This window comes from Stenella coeruleoalba (genome assembly GCF_951394435.1).
Source record: "Stenella coeruleoalba genome assembly, chromosome: 12".
Classification (NCBI taxonomy): Eukaryota; Metazoa; Chordata; class Mammalia; order Artiodactyla; family Delphinidae; genus Stenella; species Stenella coeruleoalba.
Genome location: NC_137158.1, coordinates 39,048,835 through 39,071,507, shown reverse-complemented (window position 1 = coordinate 39,071,507; position 22,673 = coordinate 39,048,835). Strand labels below are relative to the sequence as shown.

At 48.6% G+C, this 22,673-nt stretch overlaps 1 protein-coding gene and 2 pseudogenes across 3 annotated transcripts in view; all 3 read left to right on the top strand.

Annotated features, from left to right (window-relative positions):
• Positions 1-18,925, top strand: part of BEND3 (BEN domain containing 3) — a 34,395-nt gene extending 15,470 nt beyond the window's left edge. Inside the window, exon 4 of the mRNA XM_079939719.1 lies at positions 12,671-18,925. Within this exon, the coding sequence (XP_079795845.1) occupies positions 12,671-14,917 (2,247 nt within the window). The 3' untranslated portion in view covers positions 14,918-18,925. The remainder of the gene's footprint in view (positions 1-12,670) is intronic.
• LOC307195412 (large ribosomal subunit protein uL22-like) lies at positions 6,505-8,595 on the top strand (annotated as a pseudogene). Its single transcript has one exon. The product of its transcript is annotated as a large ribosomal subunit protein uL22-like (transcript).
• On the top strand, positions 17,125-19,986 carry LOC307195476 (annotated as a pseudogene). Its single transcript has 2 exons — positions 17,125-17,176; positions 19,498-19,986. The product of its transcript is annotated as an uncharacterized misc_RNA (transcript).
• The last annotated feature ends 2,687 nt before the right edge of the window (positions 19,987-22,673 follow it).

Here is a 22,673-nt window from a genome sequence, read left to right as displayed (position 1 = left end):
AGCTGCTCCGCGGCATGTGGGATCTTCCCAGACCGGGGCACGAACCCGCGTCCCCTGCATCGGCAGGCGGACTCTCAACCACTGCGCCACCAGGGAAGCCCTGCTTTATTTCTTAATCACCTGCTGATTATATTGAACTTTGCTAAGTTCTGAGAGAGAGAAAATGGAACTGGACATAGTGGTCCCCTCTAGTAGCCTGGAGTCCAGATGGGAGACAAGACAGGTACACAAAACAGTTAAGACTGAGGAGAGAGGGGAGTTTGGGAGATGAGGTGTCTGGCCCGGAATGCCTGTTCCACAGAGCCTCTCCACAGACGGGCAGATCACACCTTAAACTCTTAGAAGAATGTTTTCCCAAGCTCTCTAACGCAGCTACTCACCACTCAAACACACACATGCGCGCGTGCTCTATGAGGGACCCAGATAGGCATTTCAGCTTCTGCATGTCTGTTCAATAGAGCCCACGTTTCAGAGTTCATCATCATTGGCCAGTACACCATGGGGTATCAGCCTGGGACTCTGGGTTGTTACTGGTTTGTTTTAATTCTCCTCTATTAGATGCTACCCCAGATCTAAATAAATTGGGAATTGATAGGTTTTAGAGATTTAGTAAAGTGATGAGATTAAGATTTTCACTAGGATTTCAATATGCAAGTTAATATTACCTTATAATGAGGACTGATCTGCATGCCACATCATGGAACATTGAGGGATACATTCATTTATCTATTTATTTGGAATTTCTTTCCAAACAGCTCTATTGAGATATAATTCACATACTATACAATTCACCAGTTTACATTGTTCAAGTCAGTGGTTTTTAGTAGATTCGGAGAGTTGTACAACCATTACTATGATAAATTTTAGCACATTTTCATCACCCCGCAAAGAAATCTTGTACCCAGTTAAGCAGTCACTCCCCATCCACCGCTCCTGTCGCTCTTGGCAACCACTCATCCACTTTCTGTCTCTGTGGATTTGCCTGTTCTGGACATTTCACATAAATGGAACCATAGACTATGTGGCTTTTTGTATCTGGCTTCTCTTACTTAGCCTAATGTTTTTAAAGTTCATCCTTGCTGAAGCATGTTATCAGCTCTTCATTCCTTTTTATGGCCAAATAATATTTCATGGTGTGAATATATCACATTTCGTTTATCATTCATCAGTTGATGGACATTTGGGTTGTTTCCACTTTTTGGCTATCATGAGTACTCCAGCAATACATTTTAGAAAATCCGTAATACCCAGAAAAAAGTTGAATTTTCTTATACCTGTATGATCATTTTTTTATGAAGGATTAATGAAAAATACCCCACCCTTGACCCTGGCTGCCTAAACCAGCCGCTTGCTGCATACCTTGGGACTCTAGGGAAAGTTTCATGTGTGGACGGCAGTTTCCAGTGCAGTAAGTTGATTGTAGATGAAAACTCAGATTCCTGACTGGAGAGATGCCTGCTGTGGCCAATGAAGCTACAAGATGGTTAGTCCAATAGCTTGTTTGAAAAACCTTTACCCATCTGCTTTTTAAAAAATGCTTTTGTAAACCATAATTTATTATCCTTTTCCCTAACGATTGGTATATAGGAACTTTTATGTCATTCCATATAGTGCCACAGGGACCATCCGTATCCATATCCGTAAACCTCGTGCCCTCCTGTGAGTGATTCTAAGGGTTGGGCTCCTTGAGGTTATTCTGAAAGGGTTGAGGAGTTTGAGAAGCACTATGGTATGTCCCTGAAGGAACTCCAGGAAACGTCTTCTGTGTGTCACGTTAAATTCTGCTTATGATCAATTCTGCACACTCTTTCACGTTTACAAGTAAAGCTTGAGTTCAAGAAATGGAGCACAAGGTTGAGTGTATTGGTTCACCTTTGCTGTGACAAACCATCCCCAAACTTAGCCGCCTTAAAGTAACCACTGTTTCATTCAGTTCTGTGAGTCAGCTGGTGCTTCCTCTGGTTTGGCCTGACGTGGCTGGGGCCAGATGGTAAGGGAGGACCTCACTCCTGTATCCGGGCCTCACCCGGGCTGGTGGGGTGACTCCAGCTTCCCTTTAGGCACTTCCTCACCCCCTACGAGGAGGAGGCTAGTCCAGGCTTACTCTCATGCGTGGAAGATTTCCAAGGAGGAGCGAGGAGGGCAGACTCTGGGGAGCAAACACTTTTGATGCCTCTGCTTGCGACACATTTGCTCATGGGCCACCAGTCAAAGCCAGTCATGTGGCCAAATCTAGATCAAGGGGTGGAAAACTAGACACCACCTCCCGATGGTGGGAGCAACAAAGTCACGTTGCAAAGAGATTTCCACACAAGGACAGGGGAACTATGATGGCCATTTTCATAAACAATTCACCACAGCAAGGAACAGCCAGCTCTTGCATCAAGAAGGAATTCTGATCACATGTAGGCTGGTTTGTGGCCTTTGTGGGCAGCCCAGGTTGGCCCCATTGCCTCATTGCACAAATGGTGTCACTCTTCATCCTTTCGTCCAACACATTTTATTGGCATCGTAGAGAAGGGAGCATCTTCGTCTTCTGGGGATAGAAGGGGAAGGAGAAGGTTCTCATGATTTGTATTTTAGTTGAATCCTTCAGTGTATGAAGCAAGTCAGGAAAGTCCTGCATTGGGGAAAGGTCCGTTGAGGTTCACAGTGGAAGGATTTCCCTGAGCATCACAGAAATGATTTGAAGGTTGCAGATGCTCTTCTGGATCTGGTGAGGCCATAAGCTTCGTCTGGCCGGAGCTTCAGCAGCACGCAGGAATCCTGACATGTTTGGAGAAAAGGGAACCAATATATATTTGAATATTTCTAATATGACTTGTCCAATTTACATATTCTAATTGGTCATCTATGTTTACTTTTTTTTTTTTTTTTTTGCGGTACGCGGGCCTCTCGCTGTTGTGGCCTCTCCTGTTGTGGAGCACAGGTTCCGGACGCGCAGGCTCAGCGGCCATGGCTCACGGGCCTAGCCGCTCTGCGGCATGTGGGATCCTCCCGGACCAGGGCACGAACCCGTGTCCCCTGCATCGGCAGGCGGACTCTCAACCACTGCGCCACCAGGGAAGCCCTACTTTTTTTTTTTTTTTAATTTATTTATTTTTGGCTGCGTTGGGTCTTTGTTGCTGCACGTAGGCCCTCTCCAGTTGTGGTGAGGGGGTCCACCCCTCATCACGGTGTGCAGGCCTCTCATTGCGGTGGCCTCCCCTGCTGCAGAGCATGGGCTTCAATAGTTGTGGCGCACGGGCTCAGCCGCTCCGCGGCATGTGGGATCCTCCCGGACCAGGGTCCCACCTGTGTTCCCTCCATTGGCAGGCGGACTCCCAGCCACTGCGCCACCAGGGAAGCCCCCTATGTTTACTTTTCAATGGATTGGATACAGCAGGCAGCTGTAACCCATTAGATTTTGGAGTAGAAAAGACACTTTAAGTTCTGGGTTTTATTTTGGGAGTGCTGTTAGCTTTGTTCATTTCCCTTAGTGTAGATAACGTGAGGTTGATAGCCCTGCTCCCCTTCCTGTTGTATAAAAAGTATATGTAAGTATAAACCTTTTGAAATTCTTGAGCTCCTTGTAGAATGGTGACGTGTGAAGTCAAGGCAGTGCTTCCTTTTAAAAGTTTGTACAAGGTGATATGTCAGTAAATCAGTAGCCTCAGAGCCCTGGGGGCTTTCGAACAATCCATTGGTTTTATGAAATTATAGCATGTGTTGATTTTTCAAAATGGTACTAGTCTTAATTTAGAGTGGATAGCCCTTTATCCTTCTCTCCCTGGGTTTTCTCTGATCCATCTTACATGTGTGGTGGGGAAGGAGGAAGTGGGAGAGCGGAAGCAGGGAGTATATACAACTATCTTAAGCACTTTCATCACAGGGTAAGACGGAGGAACAGAGGCTGAATCAAGCAATAATCCAAAAAAGTGGAAAGGATGTACGTTAACAGCTGTTGACGCCCTACCTGACAAATAACCCCACTCCTTGTCTTGTTTCATTTAATCCGTGTAACAGTGATGAGGGAATATCTCCCCCGGAGAGAAGAGCCAGCTCAGACATATAAGTTAAAGTCAAGTGCCAGGATACCAGTGGGGCAGCCTTGATCCTGGTGTGAGGTGGCAGGAGTGACTGGGAACACTCAGCTCTCAGCTCCCCGCTGTGTATCCAGGAGGTGAGCCCCACCTTCTCTGATCCAGCCCATAGGAATGGTCAGTTCCAGAATGAATGGAGACTGGAGTCGGATAAGGGGGAGTTCACCATGGAGCCTTTGGCCAATTCTGTGACCTCCCAAACTCAGGTCCCTCCACGGTGATGAGGGGTGACACTGCTTCCTCATTGGTTCCTTGTGTGGATTGCGACAACCCCTGGAAGGAGCCCAGCACGGGGCCTGCCCTACATCAGCCTTCAAAAATGTTTATTTACTGCTCCCCAACCCCCATCTCCAACTACCACCCCTTACGGTCAGTATTCAGCCACCTCCCTCCATGTTTATCAGAAGGAAAATGGCATGGAATTGCCAAGAGAGGCCACCTGATGCCCTCCTGGCTGCCGCCGGCCTGAGTGCCCTTGATTCTGAGCACCTTCCATCTTCTCCTTTGACCCCAAGGAAGGGGGATGAGGGCGAGGGGGGAGGATTTGAGTGGCAGCCCTGATGCTAAAGGTCTGTCACGTTCAAGCTCCCATCGGTGCTGATGGCCTGTTTATGAGTGACATTTAGTACAATGCTTAGAAGAAAAATAAAACCTCCCTCAAAAAATCTAACAAGAGGCTGCATAAAGACATATTTGGCGCCTCTGCTGGGAGAGGCATGATAGCCAAATACAGCAGATGTGGGAGGTGAGTAGCCAGCGTTTTTATTGCTAATCATCTTTTTGTTCATGGAACTGGGGGTGATATTCAAGAGCCCTGGGCCAGGCAGAAGTTAGCCTTGTTCTCCTGGGGTTCTTTGTTTCTATGTTTGTTTTTAATCCTAAAGTGTCATTGCAGTTTGGTTTTCAGTTGGAGAATGGAACTGCCATCTCATTCGCTCAGTGCAAATGTACTGAACACCTCCTAGGTGTCATTCAGTATGGTCCCAGCTGGAGATTCGTAGTCATTTCCACAGCAGCCCTAGCAGATAGGTACTGTGGCCATTCCCATTTTAATGAGGCTCAGAGAAGCTAGCACTACCAAGCCTGCTTGATTTGGAACTGTGCACTTAAAGCACTGGTGGCCCTGAGCACTGTGGGGTATTTGTAGGATATGCAGTGAGGAGCCTCTGAGGATGCCCTGCCCTGATAGTTTGCCACCCCTGTGGTCTTTCTCTTCTCCCTTCCTATAAGTTGCTTTATCTCCCCAGATTCTTATTTTTTCAGGCATGATAACACATTCTCCGTCCTCACCACACAGTGTCAGCAGTATAAAGGATAACCCAAAGGATAAAAGCCATGAGGGCAGAGACAGGCTTGTTCCCTGTGTCCCCAGGGCCTTGCACCGTGCCTGACAGATGCTGGGCACTCAGTAATGTTTGTTTACTGACTCTGTGTGGTAGAAAGCTCTTCCATTCCTTATTGCTAACTACATCTGGTCATTTAATGATGATGATGATGAAGATAAACATTCTGTTAAAATGAAAAGCATCACCCCGTCTCGCTTATTTGGAGGTGGGTGGTGATGCCAGCGCCCTAGGAGCCCTTTTCCATGGTCTGCCCTTGATGCCACATTGATTCTCAACTCCCTGCTCCTCTGAAGGCTTGCTGCTTTCTTGGTGTTCCACTTAGCTGACTGGGCACCACTTAGCCACTCATCATTCGTTGAACTGAATTCAGTGACTGCTCTTGGATTTGGAGTCTTGAGGAAGACTCAGGACTTGGAGCATCTCCATGGTGACCCGGTCCCCAAGATGTCACTGGGCATGGACACATCCGTAACCTTACATCAACCTGTTTTTGATCAGTCAGACTCTCCAGCCAAGAGATTGGGCATTCCCGCTGGAGTCTAAGGGTGCTAGTGACAGAATGAAATGCACGGATCGGATCCAGGAGAGACGCTGGCACTGCAGAGCCTGAGCTGTGCAGCAGAGTTCACATATGGTTGGAAGATGAGCCTCGGAGAATTGGGAACGGTGTCAGCTAGACACCAGTGCCAAGTAGCACAGATTTAAAGATTTCTTGATACTCCTAGACAGCTGAGCAGAGATTTTATCAGCAGCAGCAAATGCAGCCAGCCCATCGTGCCTTGGCAGCGTTTGTGGAATTAACTGGAGCACTGAGTTGACAGGACACCAGTGTGGGGATATCTAAGAACCTTCTCTTTGGTGCTTGTGTCATGCTTTGTGTTGAATTGTGTATCCAAGGTCTCTGGGAGTGAGGAATGTTGCCCTCTGCTGGGACTGTAACTTAATTTTTTATTCAAGCCACTTAGCCAAAAATGTTTGTATTGATGGCAGTGTTTCTAACATGCTTGGTAGAAACTGAAATGTTTTTATTAATGAGGCTGACTATTGAGAGTTATGGGGGGTCTCCAGTTCTGATACACTGCACTTCGCTCACTGTAGGAATGTGCTGGAGTCAAACGACTTCTGTTTGTTTTGTTCAGATAGTTCACCCAGAAACTTGTCCCTGTGCTTATTTGCTACTCTGAGTGTTAATAAGGGCAGATCCCCCCCTAGAACGTGTACTCTTATTGCATGGCATGTGAGTTTCTGGTGATCTTTCTCTGCATGGAATCTTATTTAAATGTATTAGCGGAACTGCTTGTTACAAAGCCTTTGCCCCTTTCCAAAATCAGTTGTAATGTAATTATATATATACTTTTAATGATTGACATTACACACTCAAATTACTCTATATTGGTAAAACCTCACGGAAATCTTATGATCCACGGGACCTCCAAAATTATTTTGGTGTAATAAAATTTAATGGTGAGTGCTTTTTCCTTTTCCGGTAAGCAGCTTGAGGTGACCTCTAAAAATGGTTCACTATTCACTTGACCCAGAAAACCCCACAAAATCATGCAAATCAAGAGGTTCAAATCTTCGTGTTCACTTTAAGAACACTCATGAAACTGCCCAGGCCACTAAGAGTACGCATATCCGAAAGCCACCAAGTATCTGAAGGATGTCACTTTAAAGGAGCAACGTGTGCCATTCTGTCGCTACAATGGTGGAGCTGGTAGGTGTGCCCAGGCCAAACAGTGGGGCTGGATGCAGGGTCGGTGGCCCAAAAAGAGTGCTGAATTTTCACTGCACACGCTCAAAAATGCAGAGAGTAATGCTGAACTTAAGGGCTTAGATGTAGATTCTCTGGTCATTGAGCACATCCAGGTGGACAAAGCCCCCAAGATGCGGTGCAGGACTTACAGAGTTCATGGTGGGATCAACCCATACATGAGCTCTCCCTGCCACACTGAGATGATCCTTACTGTAAAAGAACAGATTGTTCCTAAACCAGAAGGGGAGGTTGACCATAAGAAAAAGATATCCCAGAAGAAACTGAAGAAACAAAAACTTATGGCCCGGGAATAAATGCTGCAAAAAAAAAAGAAAAAATTTAATGGTGAGTAAATTGCTAAAAATCTAATTTACAGTCTATAGGAATTAGCAAGTAAGACAATATGAATTTATTAGGGCAGTGCTTTTCAACAGTGACCCACAGTTATAAATTCACCTTATAGAGCCATCTGGTCCACATATATGGATTTGTATGTAAATACATAGACACAGAGCAGTAGAACAAAACTTCTTGAATTTACTTACTGTGTGCAGTGCCCTCTGATATTTTCTATTCTGTTCTTTTTTTCTTTCTTTCCTGTCTCTCTTTCATACTTCCTCCTTCCCTCCCTCTTTCTTTCTTGGTTTTTGTTTTTTTGGCTGCACTGCGCGGCATGCAGGATCTTAGTTCCCCGACCAGGGATTGAACCCGTGCCCCCTGCAGTAGAAGCATGGAGCCCTAACCACTGGACTGCCAAGGAATTCTCCCCTCCCTCTTTTATGCTGGTCTTGACCCATCAAATCAATGTCGTCATTTAGTAATGGGTCACGTGACAACCCACAGTTCTAAACACACTGTGTCAGGAGTAAAGATTTTCAACCATCTCCATCCCTTTCTTTCTCCAAGTTTCTGATGTATGTGTATGTGGTTTCTTTCTTTCCTTTCTTTCTTCCTTTTTATTTATTTTAATTTTTTTTAAGTTTTCTTTTTTTTAATATTTATTTATTTTATTTATTTATTTTTGGCTGCGTCAGGTCTTAGTTGCAGCACTCAGGATCTTTGTTGTGGTGCACAGGCTCTCTAGTTGTGGCACGAGGGCTCAGTTGCCCTGCGGCATGCGGGATCTTAATTCCCCAACCAGGGATCGAACCCGCATCCCCTGGATTGGAAGGCGGATTTGGTTTTTTGTTCTATAAATTTTTTTTTGAATTTTATTTTATTTATTTTTTATACAGCAGGTTCTTATTAGTTATCCATTTTATACATATTAGTGTATATATGTCAATCCCAATATCCCAATTCATCCCACCACCACCACCACCACCACCAACCACTTTCCCCCCTTGGTGTCCATATGTTTGTTCTCTACATCTGTGTCTCTATTTCTGCCCTGCAAACCAGTTCATCTGTACCATTTTTCTAGGTTCCACATATATGCATTAATATACGATATTTGTTTTTCTCTTTCTGACTTACTTCACTCTGTATGACAGTCTCTAGATCCATCCATGTTTCTACAAATGACCCAATTTCATTCCTTTTTACGGCTGAGTAATATTCCATTGCATATCTGTGCCACATCTTCTTTATCCATTCGTCTGTTGATGGGCATTTAGGTTGCTTCCATGACCTGGCTATTGTAAATAGTGCTGCAATGAACATTGGGATGCATGTGTCTTTTTGAATTATGGTTTTCTCAGGGTATATGCCCAGTCGTGGGATTGCTGGGTCATATGGTAATTCTATTTTTAGTTTTTTAAGGAACCTCCATACTGTTCTCCATAGTGGCTGTATCAATTTACATTCCCACCAACAGTGCAAGAGGGTTCCCTTTCCTCCACACCCTCTCCAGCATTTGTTGTTTGTAGATTTTCTAATGATGCCCATTCTCACTGGTGTGAGGTGATACCTCATTGTAGTTTTTTTTTTGTTGTTTTGTTTTTGTTTTTGTTTTTTGCGGTACGCGGGCCTCTCACTGTTGTGGCCTCTCCCGTTGCGGAGCACAGGCTCCGGATGCACAGGCTCAGCGGCCATGGCTCACGGGCCCAGCATGTGGGATCTTCCCGGACCGGGGCACGAACCCGTGTCCCCTGCATCGGCAGGCGGACTCCCAACCACTGCACCACCAGGGAAGCCCTAGAATCTGTATTCTAACTAGACCCCAGGCTGTTCATATGGATATTCGACTTTCAGAAGCGCTGGGCTGGGCCAGGCCGTGCCAACCATATTCTTCCCCAGGTGGGGAGCAGCCTAAGGATGCACTCTGTCGTCGTCCGTTTTCTAGTTGCCTGAGGCATGCGCATGTCTGTGGAAGCACGTGCTTTGTGCTTCAACCCTGCCTGCTCCCCTGACACCCACAGGTGCTCACCAATTAGTTCTTCTGCTTCATTAGACCCTCAAAAATATATTCCAGTATGTTTTGGGGTCAAATTCGACATTTGTCAAAAACAAATTGACGACTGAAATATGTAAACGGCACATATTTAAAGCATACCATTTGGTAAGTTTTGACGTGTATACCAACAAAACTATGCCACGATCAAGATGAGAAACATATCCATCGCCTGCTACCATAAACGTCTCCTTGTGCCCTTTTGCATCCTCCCCCCATCCCCAGGTAACGACTAATCTACTTTCTGTCACTAAAGATGAATTGGCATTTTCTAGAATTTTATATGACTGGAATCCTACAGGCCTCTTTCGTTTGACTGGCTTCTTTCACTCAGCTTAATTATTTTGAGATTCATCGTGAGTATCATGTTTATCATCTGTATTGCTGAGTAGCATTCTGCTGTATAACACAGCATATCTATATACTTGTTTAAAACTTGGGTTGTTTCCAGTTTGGGGCTATTTACACACAGGGCTGCCATGAACATCTGCATGTAAGTCTTCGTGTGATCATGTGCATTCATTTTGCTTGGTAAATGGATACCTAGGAATGGAATACCTGGATCATATGGTCCCATATATATTTAACTTCTTAAAAGAATACCAGTTGTTTTATACAGTGGTTATACCATTTTATATCCACCCCAGCAGCGTGTGAGAGTTCCAGTTCCTTCACATCATCTCCGTCATTCAGTACTGCCTGTCTTTTTGATTACACCCATCCTAGTGGGGGTGATGTGGTATCTCCGTGTGGTTTTAATGTGCAGATTACTAAGCATCTTTTTTTTTTTAATTAATTTATTTTTTGGCCGCACTGCGGAACATGTGGGATGTTAGTTCCCCAAACAGGGATCGAACCCGTGCCCCCTGCAGTAGAAGTGTGGAGTCTTAATCACTGGACCACCATGGAAGTCCCACTAAGCATCTTTTTATGTGCTTTTTTGCCATCTATATGGCTTCTCCAAAGTGACTATTGAAGCCATTAATTGGGTTGTATGTCATACTGAGTTTGAGTGTTCTTTATGTAATCTGGATTCAAGTCCTTTATCAGATAAATGATTTGCCTGTGTTTTCTTCCAGTCTGGGCTTGTTTTTCATCTTTTAAAGAAGTGTTAAATTTGGATGAAGTCCAGTTTATCAGTTTGTTCTCTTATGGATCATGCTTGTGGTATTGTATCTGAGAAATATTTGCCTAAAACAAGGTCATAAGGGATTGCTCTTATGCTTTCTTCTAGAAGTGTTAGAATTGTAAGTTCGTTTTTAGTTTTACACCCATGATCCATTTTTAGTTAATTTTTTATATGATATATGTAGGATGAAACGTTTTTGCTTTTTTTTTTTTTGCATATGTATATCCAATTTTTCTAACATCATTTGTTGAAAAGATTCTCCTTTTTCTACTGAATTGCCTTTGAACCTGTGTTGAAAATCACTTGTCCATATATATGTAAATAAGCCTCTTAAACCGTCCAGAGCCTGGCAGTAGGGAAAACCACTAAAGAAAGCTGAGGACTCTGGGATCCCAAATGGTCTGGGCAGTTGCCTTCTGGTATGAAGCTTGGGCTCAAGCTTTGGAGCCTTTAAGGGTATCTTAAGGACTTCCCTCGTGGTACAGTGGTTAAGAATCTGCCTGCCAGTGCAGGGGACACGGGTTCAATCCCTGGTCTGGGGAGATCCCACATGCCGTGGAGCAACTAAGCCCATGTGCCACAACTACTGAGCCCACGTGCCACAACTACTGAAGCCCACGCACCTAGAGCCTGTGCTCCGCAACAAGAGAAGCCACCGCAATGAGAAGCCCGAGCACTGCAACAAAGAGTAGCCCCCGCTCACTGCAGCTAGAGAAGAGCCCGCGCAGAGCAACGAAGACCCAGTGCAGCCAAAAATAAATTTATTTATTTATTTAAAAAAAAGCTATTTTGAACTTGCCCTGGGAGTCCATCAGGAGTGGACCTGCAGAGTGTGCCAACCTTGGGAGAGTTGAGGAGATAATCCCTGAAATCATTTTTGGTAGGGCTTAATTCTCTCACTGTCCTCTATTGAGCAAGGCTGGAGAGTACATAGAAAGTACCTTTCTAGATGCATAGGAAAGGTGTTAATTCAGTACATGCAGTGGGTGCTTTAGGACATGGGGCTTAATGCTCTTCCGCAATTCTGGTTGAGAAGGGCTGCTGGACCAAGAAGGGCTAGGAGACCGAGACTTAGAAAGCTGGGAGGCCTCATCACTTCACAGCATCCACAGTCGCCCGAGCTTGGGCGAGTTCTGAGCCTTTTCCAGTCTGAGATTAGATGTGACTCCAGGCAGTGGTAGAGTTGACAACAGACTGCCACTCTCTAGACCAGGGGTCCCCAACCCCTGGGCCATGGACTGCCTGTTAGTAACCAGGCCGCACAGCAGGAGGTGAGCAGCGGGTAAGCAAGCGGAGCTTCATCTGCCGCTCCCCATGGCTCCCCATCACTCACATCACCGCCTGAACCATCCCCCAGCCCACCACTGTCCATGGGAAAATTGCCTTCCATGAAACCGGTCCCTGGTGCCAAAAAGGTTGGAGACTGCTGGACCCCAGTTCTTCCGTGCTCAACACCAGGCATCTTGGGAGCTGTCCAGAGTGGAGACACCTGCTCTCCTAGAGGCTGCAGACTGGACAACACTGCTGCCTTCTGGAGCTGCCGTTGGCAGGAATCCTCCCTGTCTGAGAGCAGTCAGGGCAATGAGGTGGCCTGCCCAAGGCTGAACTGCCACAGGAGCGCTTCCCGTGCCCGGGGGTCTCTCTCCCATCCCTTGAGGACTCTTGCCCGGCCTTGCCAGGATATGTGTTTGCTCTCCTGCCAGGCCTTGTAGACAGGAAGTTCAGGGCTTGTGTCCTACAGGAATTAGAAGCTTTTGAGGTCCAGCCTGAGCCTCTCAGGAAGTAGGGAGAGCGAGCAAGTTTGGTGCTGGGATGCAGGTTTATGTTAGTGGTGTGTTGTGTACCGGTAGAGTGATTCCCGGGCAAGGGAAACACTTTCTCACAGGCTCCTGCGATCGACCTCGGCCCCTCTTTTGTGTCTAGGGTATTAAACCAGAACCCTCAGCTAACGCACTTCTTGTCTTCCAGGCGCTCCTAGCAGGCATGCGGAACCGGGAGAACGGCTCGCCCTGCCAGGGCAACGGGGAGCAGGCAGGCAGGGGCAAGAGCTCGGGCTCCGCGTGGCCGGGCGAGGAGGAGCCCAGCAACGACGTGACCACGCCCTCCTACAAGAAGCCTTTGTATGGCATCTCGCACAAGATCATGGAGAAGAAGAACCCTCCCACCGGAGACGCGCTTAACATGTTCGAGCTCTTCGAGAAGGCGAACCCCAGGAACAGCCCCTCACCACTGCGGCTCCTGAACGAGCCGCAGAAGCGAGACGGCGGCGGCGCTGCGGCAGCCACCGACAGTGACCCCAACATCTACTTTCTCATCCAGAAGATGTTCTACATGCTCAACACGCTCTCCTCCAACATGTCGCAGCTGCACAGCAAGGTGGACCTGCTCTCCCTGGAGGTGAGTCGCATCAAGAAGCAGGTGAGCCCCACCGAGATGGTAGCCAAGTTCCAGCCGCCCCCCGAGTACCAGCTCACGGCAGCCGAGCTCAAGCAGATCGTGGACCAGAGCCTGTCGGGCGGCGACCTGGCCTGCCGCCTGCTGGTGCAGCTCTTCCCTGAGCTCTTCAGCGACGTGGACTTCTCCCGGGGCTGCAGCGCCTGCGGCTTTGCGGCCAAGCGGAAGCTGGAGTCGCTGCACCTGCAGCTCATCCGCAACTACGTGGAGGTCTACTACCCATCAGTGAAGGACACGGCTGTGTGGCAGGCTGAGTGCCTGCCCCAGCTGAACGACTTCTTCAGCCGCTTCTGGGCCCAACGGGAAATGGAGGACAGCCAGCCCGGCGGCCAGGTCGCTGGCTTCTTCGAGGCTGAGCAAGTGGACACCAGCCACTTCCTGGACAACAAAGACCAGGAGGAGGCCCTGTCCCTGGACCGGAGCAGTACCATCGCCTCGGACCACGTGGTGGACACGCAGGACCTAACTGAGTTTCTGGACGAAGCCTCGTCGCCAGGGGAGTTCGCGGTCTTCCTTCTGCACCGGCTCTTCCCCGAGCTCTTCGACCACCGAAAGCTGGGCGAGCAGTACAGCTGCTACGGGGACGGAGGCAAGCAGGAGCTAGACGCACAGAGGCTGCAGATCATCCGCAACTACACGGAGATCTACTTCCCCGACATGCAGGAGGAGGAGGCCTGGCTGCAGCAGTGCGCCCAGCGCATCAACGACGAGCTGGAGGGCCTGGGGCTGGACGCGGGCAGCGAGGGCGAGCCCCCGCGGGACGACTGCTACGACTCTTCCAGCCTTCCCGATGACATCTCCGTGGTCAAGGTGGAAGACAGCTTCGAGGGCGAGCGGCCCGGCCGGCGGTCCAAGAAGATCTGGCTGGTGCCCATCGACTTCGACAAGCTGGAGATCCCGCAGCCCGACTTCGAGGTGCCTGGCGCCGACTGCCTGCTCAGCAAGGAGCAGCTGCGCAGCATCTACGAAAGCAGCCTGTCCATTGGCAACTTTGCCTCACGCCTGCTCGTGCACCTGTTCCCCGAGCTCTTCACCCACGAGAACCTGCGCAAGCAGTACAACTGCAGCGGCTCGCTGGGCAAGAAGCAGCTGGACCCGTCCCGCATCAAGCTCATCCGCCACTACGTGCAGCTGCTCTACCCGCGGGCCAAGAATGACCGCGTCTGGACACTGGAGTTCGTGGGCAAACTGGACGAGCGCTGCCGGCGCCGGGACACGGAGCAGAGGCGCTCCTACCAGCAGCAGCGCAAGGTCCATGTGCCGGGCCCGGAGTGCAGGGACCTGGCCAGCTATGCAATCAACCCCGAGCGGTTCCGGGAGGAATTTGAGGGGCCCCCGCTGCCCCCCGAAAGGAGCAGCAAGGACTTCTGCAAGATCCCCCTGGATGAGCTGGTGGTGCCCTCGCCCGACTTCCCGGTGCCTTCGCCATACCTGTTGTCAGACAAGGAGGTTCGCGAGATCGTGCAGCAGAGCCTCTCTGTGGGCAACTTCGCCGCGCGGCTGCTCGTCAGGCTCTTCCCCGAACTCTTCACCGCCGAGAACCTACGGCTGCAGTACAACCACTCCGGGGCGTGCAACAAGAAGCAGCTGGACCCCACGCGGCTGAGGCTCATCCGCCACTACGTGGAGGCCGTGTACCCGGTGGAGAAGATGGAGGAGGTGTGGCACTATGAATGTATCCCCAGCATCGACGAACGGTGCCGCCGCCCCAACAGGAAGAAATGCGACATCCTGAAGAAAGCCAAGAAGGTGGAGAAGTGATGGGCGCCGCGGGCACTGAGCGTTCTGCCGGAGCCCGCGACGTGTCCACAGCCGCGCACCTTATGTCGGCGGGGAGTGGCCTGCTGCACTTGCACACGTGACCGCCCCGCCGGCCACGGCCGCGAGAAAGGAGCCTCGCATTTGGCCTCTTGTACTTACGACTTTTGTCCTGTGTTCCTGGTGGTACAGCCAGAGTCGGGGGAGGGCCAAGCTGTGATAGCAGAGAGGCCTCAGGAGTCAGGGTTCCCTCTCCTCGGCAGTGTCCTCCCAGTCCCCTCACAATTTGAAATGCAAATCGAGCAACCCTCTTGGTCCTCTTCCCACGTTTTACATCTTCCACTTTTATCAGTTTTTTTTAAGTTAAAAAGAAACCCTTTTTTAAGAAAATCATTGGGCTCTGTGGAGGCCATTTTACTTAGAAAAAAATCTTTTAAATATTTGAGATGAAGTACTGTAAGATGAATTCAGTTGCTGGGAATTTTTTTTTAAAGACGGTTTCAGATAAATGAAATGTTTAGAAGTGCCATGATCATGTGTGTGGCTAATTAATAGCTTCAGGTGGCCATGATCATGCGTGTGGCTAATAGCTTCAGGTGGCCATGGCCATGATCATGCCTGTGGCTGACAGCTTCAGGTGGCCATGATCATGTGTGTGGCTAATTAATAGCTTCAGGTGGCCATGATCATGCCTGTGGCTAATAGCTTCAGGTGGCCATGATCATGCCTGTGGCTAATAGCTTCAGGTGGCCATGATCATACGTGTGGCTAATAGCTTCAGGTGGCCATGATCATACGTGTGGCTAATAGCTTCAGGTGGCCATGATCATGCCTGTGGCTAATAGCTTCAGGTGGCACAGAGATGGATTTACTGACCTTGTCTTTTACATTGGATTTTGGAAGAGTCAGGATGCCTCTTGGATGGCGGTGGAGGGGATGGAATAGTGCGATGTCTTTCTGACCATGGTCAGTCACCTTCTCCCTCCCACTGTGGTGCCGAGGAAGGGGCTTAGGGGGCGGCCTGGCCCACATTGCCACGCCGGTAGAATATTGTGCTCACTCTGTAGACGAGAACACTGGATGATGATGATGATGATGATGATGATGATGATATGAATGTAGAGAGACGTGGAAACACGTTCACAGTGTCTTCATTTGAGCTGTGTCCTCCCACTGCCCCCTCTCCTCTCTAGGCAAGGATGCTGTTGGAGGGGCAAACACATTACCTTGGAGAAGTGTGTGTGGATATCTTGTTTGATTTAAGGATGGGCCCCTTTGGGCTCACCAAGAACTGTTTACTTTCCATGTGTGTATTTGTACAAAACAAAACCCGGGTTCTGGGAGCTGTATGGTGACTTCACCACACCTCAGTGTCAGCTCCTCCAGTCAGTACACATCCTTGTTCCTCAGGGTGGGCCCAAGCCTTGGGCTCTCTTGGGGATACCTGGTATTGGAAGGACACAGGCCATCTCAAATGGGGCTCCCATATCCCTTCCTAGGGTCCACTCAGAGCTTTCCCTCTGGGCCCTCAGAAGGTCCTGCTGTCCTACATCTGGCTGGTCCCTTGGCCTCGGGATGAGACACCTCTTTTCTCTCCCCTGGTTGGGAAGGTCACATTGCTCCAGGCCAGCGGCATGCTCTCCAGGATTCCAACCTGGAGGAAACTCCCCAACAGGTAAAGTCCTTAATATAAAAACAATACTTTTACCTACCTGACTGTGGGGGCCAGTGCCTAAGGGGGAAAGGAAACAGTCTAACCCAAACACAGTACATCATACCAGAAAGCTAGAAAATGAATTGAATCACACAGGGTAGTCCTAAAACCCTTGTGGAATGTTACAGATTTAATAATCTAATGGCTTTATATTTTGCTACCTTAAAATGCAGAAATAATAGAAACAGTCTATGACTTTTCTTCATACAGATAAGGACTTCAGTTTCAGTGGCTGTATGACAGAATTTTGCCTGCACCCAGCGGGCAGTTTTTTTTTTAATATGACAAGATTCTGAGCAGTGTCAAGTTGCTGATCTAATTTTAGTAAATTTGCTTTTAAATGTCATTTACAGATTATTTCTATTGAAACTGCAGACCTGAATTATTGCAATTTAGAAATGCACAGGGACTTAATAAATGACTGTCTCCCCACACACCCACATGTGCACACACACATTTCTTAGTAGAAAACTGAAGTGAGAGGAAGGGGACCGACATGAATAACAAGCTCAACCTCTTTGTGCCTGGAAAGGAGGAGGACTGGAGCAGCCAGAGACTCACTTCCCCCTCTCCTGGGCCTTTCTCTATGCCTTAGTCTCTCCAGCACATAAATGCATGCCTGCGCGCGCGCACACACCCAAAGACGGCAGTGGCGCTCTCTCACTCACCAGCCCTGTGGGCGCGAGGGTGCCGTGGAATTTGTTCTGGTCTCTAGGATGTATCCAAGAGGATTCCAAGCCATGTGAAAACTGCCCTGCTTTCTGGAGGGTGGAATGTGACCCTGCAACTTCAGAAGCACAATCATTTAATAATTAAAAAAAAAAAATCATCCTATCTACCCACGATAGAGACATCAACAAGGTTCTAGGAACAAACTATGTCTCTTTAGAACCTAACGCATGTTCAGTTTTTGGAAACTGTGTTTTGGTGGTTTCCTTAATACCTTTCCTTGTAGGGCTTCTTCCCCCCAAATCTTAGAGTCCCTTCCAGTGAAGAGAGGTGGACACACTCTGTGACCTGTTTCTTGTCTCTCTGGACTGACTCATCAGGAACCGCCTGTGGGTCCCGTGTCTGTCTCTGTGGTGTCCTCAGAGCTCCAGCCATACAGGTGGGCTCCAGGGGCAGTTTTTTTTACACGAAGCAATAGAAGTACAAAATACTAATTTTTTTTCAAAATTTAATGTTTTCCATAAAATCTGTTGGCAAAACCCCTTCTCCCTCCGCATCTAAATTCTTTGATTTTTACTTGTTTGCTTTTTTTGGAATTTCTCCCCCCTCATGTCCAGAGGACTAAGGAAGTAGCACAGATACATTCTGATGTTGAGTAAAATAGCAAGTCACAGTAGGTGGTAGTGTCCCTTGTTTTCCTCTGTTAGTAAGTTTTAAAAGAATGTATGAAGATAGTCATGAATGTACTAAGTGTTCTAATCCTGCTTCAGTTCACTTTGGCTGTGTCTACATGACCACACACGTTTGACAGGGAATAAAGTCGTGTCCAGTGTCATGGGTGTTAGTGTGCCCCTTCCCCCTTCAGTGTTGGCTCCAAACCTTCCTTTCTTTTTAAGTTGGGGGGGAGGGGCTCCACCTCAGCAGCAATCATCGACCAACCAATGGGATCTACTTAGTGGTGAAGGGATTCGCTGTTTAAATGCGAAGAGTCACTGGCCTACCCTACCACAGCATGGCCACTCGCTTTCCTGCAGAGATGGCCTCAGTTTTCACCTTTGCCCCCAGATGTTTACTTCTTGCCTGACTGAGGAGGAGGGTCTCGAGACCCCGGACTGGAGGCCATTGGGAGTGGGCAGGGGGCGGGGGCCGAGGGGCTCCGACTGTCACGTGGAGATACTTGCCTCTTGTAGATCCAGCCTTAATGTTCTTCTGACATCCTAGTGACAGCAGACCCTGCACAAAGTGGATATCAGAATTAATACTGTGAGGAGACAAAATAATGAGTATAGTTTTACCAAAGATAATGAAATATCGCATAATGTCTGCATTTTACCATTGATTTGAGTGCATCCTTAGAAAACTGAATGTAACAAAAACCCAGGACATTTTTGGAAATTGTATGCTCTCTAGCAACTTTGTGTGAATTTTTATACAAGCACTGTTTTATGAGTTATATAAAATGTTATAAAAATAGAAAATATATGGTCTCGTAACATCTTATTTTCTTAAGGCAGAGGTCTCTCGGAACGTCTGGGTCTGTCTGTCTTTGCGTGCGGCCTCCCCCCTCCACCCTCGTCCCCGGGGAGGGCGCGGGCACTCGGGGCACCTCGGCCTCTCGGACTTAACGCGCTCTGGCTATCGGGGTGCAGTTTGTCACAGCCGAGTGACTGAGACGTCTCCACACAAACCGCTTCCTGGCCATGCAGTAGGGGCGCGGCTGACTGCCCCCCTTTCCTGGTCGGGTGCCAGACTCGCCCTGCTGATAAACTAGCAGAGCTTCAGTTCACTCTTTTTTTTCCACTTTGGATTAAATGAAATTTCATTCCTCAAAGCTAACGTATTATTAACTGGTAACAAAAGGATGCATGTTTTTTTCTCGCCTCTTTGGCGAATTATAAATCATTAAATACTATTTCACAGTGAAAATAAGGTTTCAAGCTATCAGAGCAACACTGTTTTGGACCCGGGGTTCGCGCGGCCTGAAGTGAGTCGTGGCCTGCGATTGGAGCCCGCCGCCTCCAGGGCGTGAGCGCTGAGTCCTGAGTCCTGACACCTGTGCTGTAAGCCTCGCGCAGGTCAGGGCTGGTCGGGGCTGGAGCCTCAGACATTTACTCCGTGAGCAGGTTTAAGCAAGACTTGAAGGAAGGCTAAATTCTTTAGGTCCGTTCTGGCTGTGGGTATCTTTGTTTTCAACCAAAAGAAAAGAAAAAAGTGCCTTTCCTCAGCTGCCGAGAAGGTGCTCGGTGCTTCCGAGGAAGCGGAGGCCGCACGGGGGTGAGGCCCGCCCTTCAGCCGCGACTGGCGCCGCGACTGGCGCCGCGGCCGGCACCCCGCCGCCCAGCGCTCGCCCGCGCCACGGCCTCGGTCTCCGAGCTCGCCTGCATCTACTCGGCCCCCGGTCTGCACGGCGAGTGACGTGACGGCCACGGAGGGTAAGATCAATGCTCTCATTAAAGCAGCCCGCGTAAATATCGAGCCTTTCTGGCCAGGCTTGTTTGCCGAGGCTCTGGCCAGTGTCAACCTCGGGAGCCTCATCTGCAAGGTGGGGGGCAGGCGGACCGATCCAGCAGGAGAAGCAGGCGGTCCTGCCCACTCCAGCGCCGCTGCCCCAGCTGAGGAGAAGAAAGCAGAAGCAAAGAAAGAAGAATGTGAGGAGTCTGATGATGACACAGGCTTTTTTTTTTTTTGACTAAACGTAACACATTTAACAAAAAGCTGAACTGTTAAAAAAAAAAGCTGAACTCTTTGCTTCTGTTTTTGCTTTGCTTCTGTTGGTCTTGCAAAAAAAAAAATCAGAGAATTTCAGTATATGTGGTTTCACTTGTAAAAGCAGTTCTCAGAAATAAGAGCGCCACACCAAATTATCCTGAAGTTTGGAACGGTGGGATGCAATGGACTCTTTAAGAGAGCTTCCAGAGAAATCTAAAATCCTTCGGCCAGTGGTGGGAACGAACATTCATTGTCTGCTTGCTGTGACGGCAGTGTTGGGCATACCTAACATTCATTGAGTATATACAACAGTGCCGAGGCACACCGCTGAGAGTTGCACCTGGATCGTGGCTTGCAATCATCCCGGAACCCTGTGACGTAAGTTCCCTAATTAAGCCGGTTGAGACAAGAAAGCTAAGGCCCTGAAGGGTATGTGTGTTATCTCATTTAATTCTCATAAAAACTCAGTGTCTTGGGCAATGCCATTACCTCCGTTTTGTGGTGAAGTAGCAGAAAGGTTTACCGGCCAAGTTCACACAACTGGCAAACTTCAGTGTCAGGATTTGAACCCAAGTTTGTCTCGTTCCGCCGTACCATCTCAGAAACTAAACACCCCTGCGCCACACACAATACACAGAGATTCAGACCCGAAACCAGTTACAAGTCAGTGGTGTCCTGTCACCCACATCCTCTAAGCCCCAGTTTGTCTGATCTTAGATATGGGGGTGCCGGTTCTCAAACTGCCCTGGGTGAAATAATTGTGGCAATTGTGGACAGACATGTTCTGGTAAGAGTAAATTTTTTGAGATAGTGAAAGTGACTGCCATGGATCAGATTCCTTAGGGAGCAGAGCCTGAGACTAGGATTCTTGTGCAGTTGATTGAGGACCTGCTCCCAGTAGATGGGAAGCAGGACGGGCCCAGGGAAGGCTGTGAGCGAGAGTGTGGTCTCCTCTGCAGTCCGGCCTCATTGCCAGCCACTGGGAGGCCCTAGAACATGAATTGTTTGGCAGAATTAGTACCAGGTGCAGCCAACGGGCCAGTTGGTCGGTGAGGTCTTCTCCAGGGAAAGGGGTAGCTCGCCTGGCAGGGTGGCTCCCTTTGCCAAGGGCAGTGTTCCAGAAGGGCCATTGTGAGTGGTTAGCTGGCTCTCAGCAGCAAGGGCATGGGTGCGCTGGAAAGGGAATCTGGGTGGGACTCCATCAGCATCCACTAAGGGGCAGAACCACCAGAGGGCACGTTACCCCAGGGGTTCTGATTCTGTCTGACTGGGGTGGTGCCTAAGCATTTGCATTTCTAAAGAGTTCCCAGGTCGTGCTGGTGCTGTGTCCAGGGGCTGCAGAACCACTGCATGACAGTGACTTCGAAAAATACACTGTGTACATCTCAGAAACTGAAGGCTTAGCACTTTACTGATTAGTAGAAATAGATCTGAGCTGAAATAAGTGGTTTCCTGTTGTGTTCAAATAAAACTGACCTTTTTTAAAATTACAAATTATAAGTTTACTAATGAGGAGTACTTAATACTGTGAAACAGGTAGACTGGTCCTTGTTGGAGTTGTCAGGAAAAACTTCCCCGGGCTCCCCTGGTGGCGCAGTGGTTGAGAGTCCGCCTGCCAATGCAGGGGACACGGGTTCGTGCCCCGGTCCGGGAAGATTCCACATGCCACGGAGCGGCTGGGCCCGTGAGTCATGGCCGCTGAGCCTGCGCGTCTGGAGCCTGTGCTCCGCAACCGGAGAGGCCACAGCAATGAGAGGCCCGCGTACTGAAAAAAAAAAAAAAAAAAAAAAAAACTTCCCCAAGGAAATGGATGACTAGCCTAGATTTGAAAATGAGGAATTAATTAGGTGAAAAGTTCAGCATGCAAACAAGCTTTGGGGTACAAGAAGAACCCCTTAGGAAACAATAAAAGGAAGCCAATGGGGCTGGAACTAGAGGAGGAGGAGGAGTTTCGTGAACCTGCAGAATTAGTCCAGGGCTGGATGACTTTGTTTTCACCAAATCGTCCTTGGATCCGTACGAAAAGAAGAAACTCTTCACCTGTTCTAAGTAGGGAGGGGAATATTCTGTTCTGATACAATCGTGTTGAACTCTGCCTTCTCAGCCCAGTAAGGCTGCCTTCCTCTGCTGGCGTTCTAGTCACCTTGCCATCCTGACTTCTTAACTAGTGATAAACGAAATCTTAGCTTTCAGGTCAGTGGGAAGAGGCAGGTTTACAAATGCTTCAGCATCAGGGCTTAGGGTCACTGGCCAAACGTGGTAGCTTTTGCCAGAACATTTCTGCAGGGGGAGGCCTGTCCATTGCTTTTTTTTTTTTTTTTTTTTGCTGTATGTGGGCCTCTCACTGTTGTGGCCTCTCCCATTGCGGAGCACAGGCTCCGGACGCGCAGGCTCAGCGGCCATGGCTCACGGGCCCAGCCGCTCCGCGGCATGTGGGATCTTCCCGGACCGGGGCACGAACCCGTGTCCCTGCATCGGCAGGCGGACTCTCAACCACTGCGCCACCAGGGAAGCCCCATTGCTTTTATTTTAAAGAGCAGGAATTTGTTTGTTCTTCTAGAGTGTGTAGTCCAGATGGTGAACTGTGTCCTTGACAGAGGTTGAGAACATGGAATGCCACAGCTTTTCCTTCCAGAAGCTTCTGCGGTGTGGCAGCTGTGTATTCAG